Source organism: Staurois parvus, unplaced genomic scaffold (assembly GCF_062004578.1).
Source record: "Staurois parvus isolate SC_StPar_1 unplaced genomic scaffold, SC_StPar_1.0 ptg000455l, whole genome shotgun sequence".
NCBI lineage: Eukaryota > Metazoa > Chordata > Amphibia > Anura > Ranidae > Staurois > Staurois parvus.
The window spans coordinates 293,919-309,717 of record NW_028318251.1 but is presented as its reverse complement, the minus strand read 5'-3'; the positions used below and the strand labels follow the sequence as shown (position 1 = coordinate 309,717).

The window sequence follows — 15,799 nt, the reverse complement described above, 5'->3', positions numbered from 1 at the left end:
TGACGCTGAGAGTCTAGGTCCAACAGGCCTTCCAAGAACAGATTATGCATTGTCTGCAGGAACTCTCCTCCCGGTTGGATCAGCTACAGGCGGGGTCCACTTCCTTATCCTCTGCTCTGGCTCCTGCTGTTCCACTTTCTGTGGTTTTCCCGGTGGAACACCATCCTACAAGACTCCAGCTGCCTCCACTGCCTCACTTCTCTGGTGATCCCAAGGCTTGTCGAGGCTTCATTAATCAGTGCTTGATTCATTTTGAGCTAGCAACCGATCATTTCCCTACCGATCGTTCCAAGGTGGCTTTCATGATCTCCCTCCTTTCTGGTAAAGCACTGGCTTGGGCCTCGCCACTGTGGGAGCATCAAGACCACACTATCTCCAGTCTCCCAGCCTTCCTGCAAGCTTTCCGGGAAATGTTCGATGTGCCCGGCAGGACTTCATCTGCTGCGGGAGCCCTTCTTCAGCTACGGTAAGGAAGCATGTTGGTTGGTCAGTATGCAGTTCAGTTTCGCACCTTGGCTTCAGAACTTGCATGGAATGATGAGGCCCTTTCTGCAACCTTTTGGCAGGGTCTAGCGGACCGGGTTAAGGATGAAATAGCCGGAAGGAACATACCCACCGTCCTGGATGAGTTGATTGCTCTTAGCATCCAGATCGATATCCGCTTCCAGGAGCAAGATCTGGAAAGGACTCATCCACGTCGCCCTCCAGTGGGTTCTCGTGCTCCTTTTTCCCAGAAATTTCCTGATCAATTTTCCTCTGCAACCGTACCAACGTCTGAAGAGCCCATGCAGTTAGGTTGAATGCACCTTACTCCACAAGAGCGATTGTGCCACCTAAGATTGGGTCTATGCCTTTACTGTGGGGCAGAAGGTCATGTCCTGTCCGCCTGGGAAACTTGGGTCTGGCTCACTGTGAGGGAGGTGATCTAGACCAGAACCTGAATTCTGCCACCTTCTCTCGATTTACCATACCTGTCTCCATTCATTTTGCCCTGAACTCGTACCAGGTTTCTGCTTATGTGGACTCTAGGGCAGCCGGGAACTTCATTGAGCAATCTTTGGCCACTGAATTGGGCATTCCTCTTGTCCCCTTGACGACTCCCCAATCAGTATCTACAGTTGATGACTCTACCTTGGCCTTAGGACCTCTACGCTTCCGGACTTCCTCCATAACCATGCAGGTTGGTGCTCTTCATTGTGAGGAATTCTCCTTCCTGATCCTCCCTAAGTCTTCTAGCCCCATCATTCTTGGACTTCCATGGTTGCAGAAACAATCACCCAATCTTGACTGGAAATCTGGCCAAGTATTGTCTTGGGGGTCTAAATGCAATTAAACTTGTCTCCCTAAGGTGTCCCCACCTCACACTGTCCTCATGGCTGTGGCCACCGCCTCTCTGATGCTCCCTCATCATTGCCAGACCTTAAAGGATGTTTCTTGTAGTAAGGCTGCTCCCCTGCCTACTCCTATTACGGATCCCCTTCCGGTGCTGTCCACCTCTAGTTCCTTACCCTCTTTGCTGCCCAAATCTTTAGTCCCTTTACACATGCTGCAGCTTAGAGCTCCTATATCGCAACCTTCTGGTTGGGTGGAGGTCCCAACATCTGTGACCTCTGTACCATCTGAGTTCCCAGATTCATGTGTCCTGCTTGCTGAGACCCCAAAACTCCCTTCAGCTGCTTTGGAGCCAGCAGTGGTTTCCACATTTAGTAGCTACTGTACCCTCTGTCCCCTGTTTGTCCCCATACATATCCCATAGTGCCCTCTGTTCCTTGTATTACCCCAAGGTTCTGTTCCGCAAAGCCTGTCTTGCCCACTATACGAATCAAAGCCTTCACGCCCACCCCTGTGCCCTCCCTGGCAGCCTCCTCACCAGACCCTTCATCCCGGGTTTTGGTGTCTGCTCCAGCCCAGGTTCCTGTCGTATGTTCCCCTATTCTTACTCCTTCCGAGGCAAATGTTTCCAAGAGCTTACATCTGCCAACTTCTAAGTACAAAGTAGCTGCTGATTCTCATTACCGGGTGAGTCCCAAATTTTTCCCGGGTGACAAAGTTTGGCTCTCTACCAAGAGTATCCATTTATGGGTACCCTCTATGAAATGTGCTCCTCGGTTCATTGGTCCCCTTACCATCCTTCGCCAGGTCAATCCTGTTGCTTTCAAACTCCACCTCCCTTCACATCTAAGAATCCCTAATGTTTTCCATGTTTTTCTTCTGAGAAAATTATCAACAGGTTTTCCCATCCTCATCGTTATCCTTCCCCAATAGCGAGTACTTCAGATCAGTATAAAGTCAAGCAAATCTTGGATTTTAAGTTCATCAGAGGGAAGCTTTTGTATCTTATTGACTGGAAGGGATATGGTCCTGAGGAGAGGTGTTGGATTCCTTCTACTGATGTTTCTGCTCCCCGTCTGGTGGAATTTTTTCATCAGAGGTTTCCCCTTAAACCTGGCCCTAAAAAAGTGGGGAGACCTCATAAGAGGGGGGGTACTGTCACAAGTTAGCTTGCAGCCTCTTGTGTGTTTACTCTTACCTCCATGCTGCTCTTGATTCCTTCACATGTTTGTTGTTCTGTGCTCAGCTATGGGTGTCGTCTGCTATTCCCTGGGTTTTATGTCCTTCCCTTCCATCACTTCCTGTCCCACCTCCTTGTCTGCCTGTCTATTTAAGATGTGCTCAAACTGGGCCACAATGCCTGAGCAATGTTTGTTGTCGGAGCTCTCCTGTGTTCTGCTGTGTATCCGTTATTGTATATCTGTGTACTGACCCCGGCTTTGTCCCTGACATTCCTCCTATTGTCTATCCGTGTGCCGACCCCGGCTCGTTCCTGACATCGCTAGTTTTCCACCTGTCCTGACCTCGGATAGACCTTGTCTACTGGATCTCCTGTCTCTTCTCCCATTGCACCCTGCTCCCGCTAGCGGTTTCTTCTACCTCAGCTGGTTGTACCTGGGGGCCGTGACCCTGACCAAAGGCTGGGGCTTTGACTCCGCACCCTGGGGAACCCCAAGCTGTGGTTTTATAGAACTCACTACCATAGACGTGACACAGGCAACATCCCGGTATAACCACTCAAAGTCCAGCGACGTGCCAGTACATTGCTGGTCCATGTTGGGCATATATGTAACAGAAGAGAACACGGGCATATGATGAATCAGTTCTGTGGATCAACATGACTGCAGTTCATTCATTTGTAATGCCCATGCTGAGGGTTTGGCCCAAAAGAGTTTTAAATTCAGAAACCATAATAGGTTTCCATGTGAATTGTCTAGCAAGAGCTGAATTTGGATGGGTGGCCATGTATTGTTGTGCTTATAAATTGCCTTGGCCCACAACCAACTGGTACAAATATTCCGTGAAAAACATCAGATGGGCTAAATGCTAGTTCTGTCAGCGAACGGGGCCGATCCTACTAACTCTGCGTTTTTGTGGACACTATACAAAGGAGGCACTAGTATAGTTCTATTCATGATCAATATATTGATCCATACAAACACTATACTAGTAATGGCGGTGATCAGCGACCTATAGCTTGAGTGTGACAGTGTGCGGCCAATCTAACGCTAACTGACCCTGGCTGGGAGGGGCTCTAACTAACCCTGAATCTATATGATGTCACTAGTGGTAGGAATACAGTGATCAGTGAAACATTCTATATACTGACACTGTACTAATGGCATTGGCTGGGTGACGGGGTGATCAAAGGGTTAATAGGGGCGATCAAAAGGTTAAATGTGCTAATCTAACCTGTGTGTGTATAAAATGTAGTGGTGCTTTTACATGGTGCTGTTTTCTCACTTCTGTCCCTGGACTGAAGGGTGGGGGCAGCAGGGGGTGCAGTTGCGTTCACACCCCAAAATAGGAAGTGATGCAAGATTATGTCACTTTGCCAAGAGCTGCTGCTCACCTGGGTAAGCGGTTGGCAAGTTTAAAAAAAAAAAAAACTTTAAAAAAACTTAAAAAAATTCTCAATATGGTATTTTTTTTTAAAACTTTTTATTTTTTTAAATACTTTTATCAGAATAGTACAATGTTACCATAGTAACATTGTACTACTGTGTGTGGGCGGGTTGATTAGGGATTTTTTATTTATTTTAATTTTTTTACACTTTGCTTTGCAAGAGAAATAAAGATAATTTCCCCTGCAATGAAAAGCTTGCTGTCAGAACCAAAGTCATTCATGAACTGTCAAAACATGAACTGGGTTTTTGACAGCTCAAGATAGTGATCTGTGATTGGCTGGAGCTGGTCACATGGTACAGGGTGCTGTGATTGGCCCCATGTATCATGTGACAGCTGTGGGGCAATCACAGCTCACTATGAAGAGGAGCAGAGCTGTTATGAATGAGATTCATTCATAACAGCTTTGCCCACATAGTGATCATGTGATTGCATAGCGATCCTTTCCGGGGAAAGGAGGAAAGGAAAAGGATGTTTTTATTCTGCAGACATCTAATCTGAACCCAGACCAGTTCATTCATCACCAGTCAGGAAGCATCCAGGGGCAGAAAATGGAAAAAAAAGCAAACTCTTGCTTGAGGAAAATATAAAGAGCTATCCATTCCTCACATTTGGGGAGGTTAAGATGCGGAGCTGTTAAAGTGAAGGAAACATCGTAGACATCGGTTTATAGTCGGAAAAAGCAGAAATGTTGTTGGGATTGTTTTTCAGACATTCAGAAATACAATTACACTTATTGTGCTTTTCTTTTACAGGATTGGGTCCAAGGATGAAAGTTGTTTTGGGGGTAATCTTTACGGTATTATCTATCACATCATTGGTCTCATCTGGTTTATCATTATACTTCTGGAATATTGATGGTAAGTTTGTGAAAGTCCAGATATGTCCACAATCTGGTATACAATGTAAGCCATGCATCAGCCAACAGGCCTCTTGTACAGCCCCAGGTAGTAGAGTTGGGTGTAACACCAGAATGTTGGTGGACCAGAGGAGCCTTCTGCACGAAGTCCTAAAGGCATGTAGGGGGCGGGTGTTTAGTGATGTCACATGAGATTGTTATTTTGTTCATTTCTTTTGAAACCGGTTGTTTTTTTTACAAAGAAATATCAGTTACTTCACCAACGATCATAGAAATGATAACATGCATGCTTATGATGATCTCAGACCAAAGGCAACACATTTTTGAGTTGGTAAACTCCATGCTCAACAGTACCTCATCAAGTAAGCCTACAGCGTCCTGGGTCCCTTTTACATTTTTCTATTTAATTGATTTTTTGATTCAACAGGTCTGGCAGTAATCAGGCCTGGGTGTGGCAAGTGAAATTTAACTCAACTTTCCAATAAATGCGGTTAATCATAGTTCATTCATGATTTAGCAAGCGAGAGGGGGGGCAATTTTTCACATAAGGCCAGGCATGTTTGTCCCGCTTTTTTCTGAATAATTTAAGTGCGACAAATATGCAAATATTAAAAAATCATTGGCTGGGACTTGCTTACAAACATCCACTTTATACAATCACAGCAAGGGCTAGCGCCCTAAAACTGGATAGCAGCAATGTTGGGCGGTCCGCAAGCAGGTAAGAGAAATACAAACCTACAAACATAAAAACAAACAAAATCAAAGATATAAAAGTAAAAATTACCAAATGCTAGACATGTGCAGAACGAAAAAAATGTGTTTCGTTTTGGAGCGATTGGGAAAGTTAATCATTTTTGTTTTGTTGCACTTGTAACGAAATTTATTTAGTTTAGTTTATTTGTTTTCAACCGGATTCTAATTTTTTCCAATGGATTTGAACTGAATTTGAATATAAAATAATGAATCGATCCAAATTCATTGTGAACAATAGCTGGTTCTATTCTATTTAAAATTCAAATTTTGGAAGGAGGTTATATTCTTTCTATTCTATTTTTTATTTTATTGTATTTTATTTTATACTCTTTTCTATGATATTCTATTATGTTATGTATTCTGTTTTACTCTATTCTATTCTTTTCAAAAACACTAATACACAGTCTTTGAAGAAAATCCGCAATATGTTTACAGTTCAAATTTGTTTGCAAATTCGAATTAGATTATTTTGGACTAAATTTTGTTTCGTTATTTTGGATTCTATGAAATTTGCTTCTGTTACAATTCAGAAATTTGGCTATATCCGAATATAAAAATAATGAAATGAATAATGAAAATTTAGTCCCGGTTTCGATTTGGAGCAAAGCAAATAGCACGTCTACCAAATATTAACAAGTGTGTTCCAGGTTCAGGGAACAAAGGAGAGATCAACCATAGAAAGAGCTGATCAGGGGAAGGAAGTGTATAGGAATGCTTCTTATCTATGCTGATGTGACTTCTGTGAGATAACATGAAAGTCTATGGGACTGAATTCTCACCAGGAACCTTTTAAAAAGTCGCACAGAGGTGTCCGTTTATGACACAGAGAATAGATTCAGAGGATCTCAGCTATTCTCTGGTCATTCACAGTTTATGACACTCAGGAGAACATGTTCAGCCCTTCACTGGAGATCTGTGTTCTCCCTCCAGCCCAGAGCTGGAGAATCGGAGGGACCGCAAACTGAGCAGAGATAATTTACCTCTGCTTAGTAAACTGATCTTTTACTGTAATTGGAGATGAGCGAATCGAACATGACGAAGTGGAATTCGTTTCGAAGATTAGGAAATATTCGATTCGCGCCGAATCCGAAAATTAGCAAACTTCGGATGCACGAATCGAATTTTCCCAAAAATGGCGGCGACATGTGTGGCGACGGAGCGGGGATCACTGGGAAGGCGCGCAGACAAGGCGCGCTGACCCATAATGCATTCATTCATGACATGTGATCGCATTAGCCAATCAGCAGCCAGCCATCACTGTGTAATGGTGGAGCTATAAATCGCGGCCATCTTAGAATTCTCCATTAGCCTCCGGTCATTCAAGAGAGACAGACCTGTCTGTATTAGGGACAGAGTTAGGGCCACAGAGACTTTAGGGCCACAGAATCGTTACTCAGGGACACAGAATCGTTACTCGGGGACACAGAATCGTTACTCGGGGACACAGAATCGTTACTCGGGGACACAGAATCGTTACTCGGGGACACACAATCGTTACTCGGGGACACACAATCGTTACTCGGGGACACACAATCGTTACTCGGGGACACAGAATCGTTACTGAGGGACACAGAATCGTTACTGAGGGACACAGAATCGTTACTGAGGGACACAGAATCATTACTCAGGGACACAGAATCGTTACTTTCTGCTTCACAACCACTATTGAATTAAAGAGTATGTCAGACAACACGTAGAGGAGTGGCAGAGGAGGCAATGTTTCAGGAGCGAGCAGACGTGGCAGCAGAGGAAGGGGTCGAGGCAGCACTAGTCGCAGCCAGAGGCCAGTGCTCCCGGTGTCATCCAGCGGTCGTGTCTCCACCGACAACCCTGCCGTCATCGATTGGTTGACTCGGTCGTCTTCCTCTTCCCAGGTCACCTCTGACACCTACAGCCAACGGTCGGTGGGTACGTCAGACACAACCGTTAGTTGGCATGGCCCGGGAGCAAGCCCACTGAAATCACGTGTCCTCGACCTGCCCCTGTCCTTTGCTGTTCCCTCACCAAGCGAAGTATCGCATGCTGTGGGCTCAGCCCCACTGTACAGTGAGGAAGAGCTAACAGAGGGCGGTCAGGAACGGGGGGAGACATCCGCCTTTTCAGCAGCCAGGCGAAGAAGTACTGGCGAGGAGAGTGGCTCGGTAGCCGGTCTAGAGACAGGTCTGTCTCCTGACCCACACGCAGCCGAGGGGGCTAGTAGTGACGCGGAGACCCTAATTGATGATGATGAGGCTGATCGCACTTGGCAGCCTCGTCGTCATCAGGCTATTGCTTCCGCATCATCAGGAGAAGAGGGTGCCAGCTTTGCAGCGAGCAAAACAGTCGGTGGGTTGCCCAGGAGGCAGCAGGGTCGCAGCAGTGTCAGTGGAGGCAAACGGCCACGGAGTAGAGCACCAGCTCCACTGCAGCCTACCACCACGGCCAGTAGTGGTGCCGGTGTGCACGGAGGAAGTAGCAGTCAGCCAGTGAGGAGTAGCGGGGGCAAAGTTTCCTACTCGGCGGTGTAGCAATTTTTCGTCAAGCCGCCCGAGGAAGTAAACGTAGCCGTATGTCGACTATGTGGCCAGAAAGTCAAGCGTGGCCAGGGGGCCCATGTTGGGACTACAGCGTTGCGTCAGCATATGCAGCGTCGCCATTCGGTGGCCTGGGAAAACCGTGATAAAGATACGGCGGTTCTGCCTGCCCCAGCCCCCGCTCCATCACCCGCTCCGTTACTTGCTCCGTCACCCGACGTCAATCGCCCTCTATCAGCCAGTCAAGGCTCCAACACCTCTGCTGAGGGGAGTTGTCGCTCGTTGGCATCTTCCGCTCGTTCAGATGCTCCTTCTCCTGCTACTCCTCTTCACGGATTCCGTCAGCAGTCTTTCTTGGAATCCGTTTCCAAGAGACAACAGTTTGCGAGCACGCACCCGACGGTGCAGAAGCTGAACGTCCTCCTGTCCAAGTTGCTGGTGCTGCAGTCCCTCCCTTTCCAAGTGGTGGACTCAGCACCTTTCCGAGAAATGATGGCTTGTGCCGAGCCGCGGTGGAGAGTGCCAAGCCGGCATTTCTTCGCCAAAAAGGCAGTGCCAGCCCTGCATTCACATGTAGAAGAGATGGTGGGCCAGTCTTTGAGCATGTCGGTCTCTGCCAAAGTGCACGGCAGCGCCGACGTGTGGAGCTGTAACTACGGTCAGGGACAGTACATGTCATTTACGGCCCACTGGGTGAACGTGGTGCCGGCACAGCCGCACCAGCAACTTGGACAGGTCACGGCGCTTTTGCCTCCACGTTTGCACGTCCTTGGTCCAGCAAAGATGTCCGCCTCTACCACCTCTTCTTCCGCCGTGTCCTCAGCCGCCACCCCCGTGCCAAGTCCCATTACCCGACCGGCATATCACATGTGCAGGGCGCAACGGTGTCACGCTGTGCTGCACCTGGTATGCCTTGGCGAACGTAGTCACACAGGGGAGGAACTTCTGAGTGTAATGAACAGAGAAATCGACAGATGGCTGTCTCCGCGCAAACTTAAAATCGGAACCATGTTGACCGACAACGGAAAGAACATGGTGTCTGCTCTGCGTCAAGGAAGGTTGTGCCATGCGCCATACATGGCTCACGTGTTCAATCTGGTTGTCAAGCGGTTCCTAAAATCCACCATCCCACTGCAAGACATCCTTAAAATGTCACGTAAACTTTGCATGCATTTCAGCCATTCCTACACCGCAAAGCACACCCTCATTGAGCTGCAGCGGCAGAACGGAATTCCACAGCATCGCCTGATCTGCGACGTTGCAACAAGGTGGAATTCAACCCTACATATGTTAGACCGCCTTTACGAACAGCGAAAGGCCATCACCGATTTCCTGATGTTACAAGCGGATAAAGGTACTCCCCTGTGTAACTTAGATGTCAGCCATTGGCAGCTCATGCGTGACACCTGCCGCTTGCTCAGGCCCTTTGAGGAGGCCACGCTATTCGTGAGTCGGCAGGACTATGGGATGAACGACGTCATTCCTCTGTTGCACGTCCTGGAACAAATGCTGTTAACAATGGCTGGTCAGGGTGCGGTAGACGTGGCGCACAGATCTCAACGCCACATGACCCCTGTGGGGGCAGGACAGGAAGAAGAGGAGGAGGTAGAGGAGGACATTGGTGCTCAGGAATTATTGAGTGAAATGGGTGGTTTTTCCACTCGGCGGACAGGAGTGGAGGAGCAGGAGCATCTGGTAGAGGAGGAGGAGGAGGAGACAGAGGACCCAGACGCACCGTGGCAGTATGCTGTGGAGATGGAGGCAGGGAGTCCCTCGCATTCCTTGGCACAAATGGCCCATAGCATGCTCGGTTGCTTGCATAGTGACAGCCGAATAATAACCATCAGACAGAGGGATGACTTTTGGCTGTCCACCTTGTTGGACCCTCGCTACCGTTCAAAAATGGTGGCCTTTTTCACACCTGCTGAGAGGGAGGCCAAAATAAAGTACTATAAAAACCACCTATGTAGTCAGTTGGTCTCTGCCTTTCTGCGCCAACGTCCATCCTCAGACACTGTGGGCCCTGTGCGCTCGCGTTCCGCTGCCATGGCAGCAGGGGAGGGGTGGGGTGGTAGGAGCAGTGGCAGCTCCACCAGCAGCGGCTGCCTCAGTCTGCAGTCGATGATGAGTAGCTTTCTTCACCAGCGCAGTGAGGAAACTACTAACCAGCAGCAGCAGCATCAGGTGGACCTGGAGCAGGACCTCAAACAACAGGCTCGGGCCTACTTGGACAGCACCCTGCCAACCGAGGTAGACAATCCCCTTGACTACTGGGCAACGAAACTTGACCTTTGGCCCCAACTAGCTGAATTTGCCCTTGAAAGGCTGTCATGCCCGGCCAGTAGCGTGGCATCGGAGCGCGTGTTTAGTGCGGCAGGAGGTATTGTAACTCCGCGGAGGACACGACTGTCCACCCAAAGTGTGGAGAGACTCACGTTTGTGAAAATGAATCAGACGTGGATTAGTCTGGATTTCAAACCACCAGTTCCTGACACAACTGACTAAATCCGCCATGAATCATGCCCCAAACATGTTTTTATTTTTAACATAGGCCTCTGTATGGCCTTCAATTTAAGCTGCTTACGCTTCGCCACTCTGCCATGGGCCCCTGTACCGCCTCCTCTTGCTGCTGCCAGGTCCAGAGTGTGTCATGGGTCCCTGTACGGCCTCCCATTGCTGCTGACTTCATCGCCAGACTCTGCCATGTGCCACTTTCAGGTCTCCTTACACTGTTGGTGGGTTCCATTTTGTGATAGGGTGCTGTATGGCCTTCCATTGCTGCTGCCTCCACCGCCACCCTGCGCCATGTGCCTCTGTCGTCTGCTCACGCTGCTGACGGCTTCCGCTTTTTAACCGAGGCCTGTGTTTGGCTTCCGAATACTGCTGCATCCACCGCCACCCTGCGCCATGTGTCTCTGTCGTCTGCTCACGCTGCTGACGGCTTCCGCTTTTTAACCTAGGCCTGTGTATGGCTTCAGAATAATGCTGCCTACACCGCCACCCTGCGCCATGTGCCTCTGTTGTCTGCTCACGCTGCTGCCAGGTCTATACTGATTCATGGCCCCCTGTACTGGCTCCTCATGAACGTGGTTCAGCGGGTTTGCATCACTTAACGGCAAATCGTTGACAAACGCTGGGACGTTCAGTGTTGTGCGCATTAAGCCAGACACCAAAGGGCAGCACAGACCTGTTATTACTCGCTCAAGCATGGCTGAACAAAACCAGTCTCTACCACAAATTGGACCCAGACCTGCCCAGGGTCTCGTAAGTAGATTGCACGGAGGAGTAGAGTTCGTTATTGGAATTAACTGTGAGGGACTTTTAAACCTAGGCCTGTGTATGGCCTTCAATTGAAGCTGCTTCTGCTCCGCCACTCTGCCATTGGACTCTTGATAGTCGACGACTAGTCGTCTCCCCACGCTGCTGCTGGGGGGACTTTTTAACATAGGCCTCTGTATGGCCTTCAATTTTAGCTGCTTACGCTCCGCCACTCTGCCATGGGCCCCTGTACCGCCTCCTCATGCTGCTGCCAGGCCCGTAATCTGCCATGGGCCCCCGTACCGCCTCCTCATGCTGCTGCCAGGTCCAGAGTGTGTCATGGGTCCCTGTACGGCCTCCCATTGCTGCTGTCTCCATCGCCACACTCTGCCATGTGCCACTTTCAGGTCTCCTCACACTGCTGGTGGGTTCCATTTTGTCATAGAGTGCTGTATGGCCTCCCATTGCTGCTGCCAGGCCCGTAATCTGCCATGGGCCCCCGTACCGACTCCTCATGCTGCTGCCAGGCCCGTAATCTGTCATGGGCCCCTGTACCGCCTCCTCATGCTGCTGCCAGGTCCAGAGTGTGTCATGGGTCCCTGTACGGCCTCCCATTCCTGCTGTCTCCATCGCCACACTCTGCCATATGCCACTTTCAGGTCTCCTCACACTGCTGGTGGGTTCCATTTTGTCATAGGGTGCTGTATGGCCTCCCATTGCTGCTGCCTCCACCGCCACACTGTGGCTCCACACTCTGGTTTTGGCCCCGTGACTGCCCAAATGAGTGAAGTGTGCGGTGATTCTAAGATCGACGGCACTCATCTGCATGTCATACTGACTGACAGTATTATTTCTCTTCCCCAGCAGACTCCAAGGGCATTTAAATTAAAGGTACAGTGTTCTGCACTAATATAAAGGCTCTCTGAAGCCTAGAAACACCCTTTTTATAAGTTAAATTCGCAGCGAATATATTCGCCTCGAATCGAATTTATTCGGCGAATCAGCCGAATCGAATTTTTGAATAATTCGCTCATCTCTAGCAGTAATCTCACGAGATTATAGTAAAATCAGCCGTTTTCCACCATTTGTAGACCACTCTCCCTTCATTTGGAGAACTGATCTACATATGCTTCATAAACGGCATTCACAGGAAAACTGTGTTCTCCAAGAATGCCGGAGAACTGAGCAGCGATCTATTACTGCTGGTTCATAAACGGACACCTTAACCACTTGCCCTTCTGAGGATTCCCCCCCCCCCCTTCCTGACCAGGCCATTTATTGCGATGCAGCGCTGCAATTCTTTAACTGACAATTGCACGGTCATGCAACGCTGCACCCCAAATTAAATGTATGTCCTTTTTGTTCCCACAAATAGAGCTTTCTTTTGATAGTATTTGATCGCCTGTGTGTTTTTTTTTTTGAGAAAAAAGCAATGTTTTTGACTTTTTGCAATTAAACATAGATACAGCAAAAAAAAATAATCAAATTTTATCATAAATTTAGGCCAAAAAGTATTCCGCTCTGTGTCTTTGCTAAAAACAAAATCCCAACACGTGTAAATTAATTGGTTTACATGAAAGTTATAGCGTTTACAAATGGCGTTCTATATACTGGGATCTTTTATTCCTCTATTTTACTATTAATGACGGTGATCAGTGACCTATATCGGGATTGCTGTGGTCATTCTGACACTGGGGGTGAACTGACTTGGTGTCACTGACATCCCAATGACACCAATACAGTGATCAGTGTGAATAAAAAGCACTGACACTCTACTAATGACACTGGGCAGGAAGGGGTTAACCTCTGGGACCATCAAAGGGTTAACTGTGTGCTATGTGTGTTTTACTGTGTGCTGTTTTTCACTGTAAGCACACTGCTACGCAGAGCCATACAAAGCAGTGTGCAGGAGCTGACAGGGGAGAGATATGTGCTGTTTATATGCAGGTCTCTCCCTCCATTGGCGATCACCAGATGCTGGCGAGAAATCACTGACTAGGCCCTGATGATTGACAGCCGAGGCCACAATCCGGAACTGCAAAATCACATATATATATATATATATATATATATATATATATATATATATATATATATATATATATGTGATTTTGCGCACCCGTGCTGCCCTGTAGCTGTATTTCTCTTATAGGGTGGCATGGAACTGGTTAAAAACTGCACCAAAAATACTTCTTGGAGGCATTTTCCATTGATTTCAATGGGAAGAGGAGTTTTTGGGGCTTTTTTATTAACTGAACAAACATGCCCCAAAGATGCTGAAAGCAGGAGTATTTACACCGCAGCGGAAGCACAACGCCCAGCGTGAAAACATACAAAGACACACAGAGACACAGACACACACACATACAGTTGTGTTCAAAATAATAGCAGTGTGTTGAAGAAAGTGAATAAAGCTGAAAATCCTTTTATTTCCATCCACACAAATGCATTGGGAACACGACACATTCTATTCCAAATCACAACATGAAGAAAAATACATCAAATTTGTGTTGTTCCTCTAAAAAAATGGAAGAAAAGTGAATATTAGACGGTTCAAAAAAATGGCAGTGTTTGTATTCTTCTTAACAAACTCAAACATTCACTATATAAACTGAGAAATGTCTGAAGATTTTGCTTTCCTTTGAATGACTTCATGAATATTTGGTTGTAGTCGCACTGTTTCTGAGAACTGCTGTACATCTGTGTTGCATGGAGTCACCCAACTTCTGGCCCCTGTGATCAGGTATTCCAGCCCAGGATGATTGGACCACATTCCACAGTTCTTCTCTATTTCTTGGTTTTGCCTCAGAAACGCATTTTTGATGTCACCCCACAAGTTTTCTATTGGATGAAGATCCGGGGATTGGGCTGGCCACTCCATAATGTCAATCTTGTTGGTCTGGAACCAAGATGTTGCACGTTTACTGGTGTGTTTGGGGTAGTTGTCTTGTTGGAACACCCATTTCAAGGGCATTTCCTCTTCAGCATAAGGCAGCATGACCTCTGCAAGTATTCTGATGTATTCAAACTGATCCATGATCCCTGGTATGCGATAAATAGGCCCAACACCGTAGTATGATGCTTCCACCACCATGCTTCACGGTCTTCACAGTGTACTGTGGCTTGAATTCAGTGTTTGGGGGTCGTCTGACAAACTGTCTCCCCCCACTAGACCCAAAAAGAACAATCTTACTTTCATCAGCCCACAAAATGTTGCGCCATTTCTCTTTAGGCCGGTCAATGTGCTCTTTGGCAGATTGTAACCTCTTCAGTACATGTCTTTTTCCCAACAGTGGGACTTTGCGGGGAGTTCTTGCAGATAGCTTGGCTTCACATAGGCGTCTTCTAATTGTAACAGTCCTCACAGGGAACGTCACACCTTCTTTCATCTTCCTGGAGCTGATTGTTGGCTGAGTCCTCACAGGGAACGTCACACCTTCTTTCATCTTCCTGGAGCTGATTGTTGGCTGAGTCCGCCCCATTTTGGCTATTCTTCTATCCATTCCAATGGTAGTTTTTTGCTTTCTTCCGCGTCTTTCAGGTTTTGGTTGCCATTTTAAAGCATTTGCGATCATTTTAGCTGAGCAGCCGATCATTTTCTGCACTTCTTTATGTGTTCCTCTCCAACCAACTTTTTAATCAAGGTACGCTGTTCTCCTGAACAATGTCTGGAACGACCCATTTTCCTCAGAATTTCAGAGAGAAATGCACTGTAACCAGCATGTCCAACATTTGCTGCCTTCCTTCCTTAAATAAGGGCAATAATTGCCACCTGTTTTTCAAAGAATGAATGACGTCACTAATAGAACTCCACACGGCTATTATTTTGAACACGCCCCTCAATGAGTGATTCAATGACACAGAATCAGCAGCATGCATGTCATGACTGTTGGGTCTGTTGGATTTCTATGACTACTACACCTGCTAGGAAATTATTTGCCATGTAGAAATATCATTTCCACCAAAAACAGCGATTGATCCGGTTAGTGATGTCTGACGGCTATTATTTTTAACATAACTGTACACACACACACACACATAGAGAAGCATTTTTCTTGAGGTCTTTCAGGCACTTTTTTAACGCAAAAGATGCTTCAAAAACTCCTCCGTGTGAACGTCGTCTTGCAGTAAAATAAATGCTGTGTGATTGCAGCAATAGGTTTATTATAGTCAGTATGTTGGGGAGTGACTAATATTACATCTCTTCTGATTTTCTTTTGTAGGAACGATACCTGTGATATTTTCTCATCTATTCATCATTTTTGTTTCATCAATGTTGCTTATATATTGGATATATTACTGGAGAGATTTGAGAAGAGGTAAGTGTCTGACAGTTTATACAAACAATTTGGAGTGTAAGGGTATCAATAGGGAGAGATTTATTAGATTAATGGGGATCCAGCCATCCTAAGGAAACAAAACATTTACCATCTTCTGTATATATCATATATAAACTATT

General features: G+C 47.1%; 1 protein-coding gene across 1 annotated transcript in view; it reads left to right on the top strand.

Moving 5' to 3' along the window:
• LOC149452914 (uncharacterized) overlaps nt 1-15,799 on the top strand; it is an 81,598-nt gene that overhangs the window by 37,142 nt on the left and 28,657 nt on the right. Inside the window, exons 5-6 of the mRNA XM_089688816.1 lie at nt 4,713-4,817; nt 15,564-15,659. Of these exons, the coding sequence (XP_089544942.1) occupies nt 4,713-4,817; nt 15,564-15,659 (201 nt within the window). The remainder of the gene's footprint in view (nt 1-4,712; nt 4,818-15,563; nt 15,660-15,799) is intronic.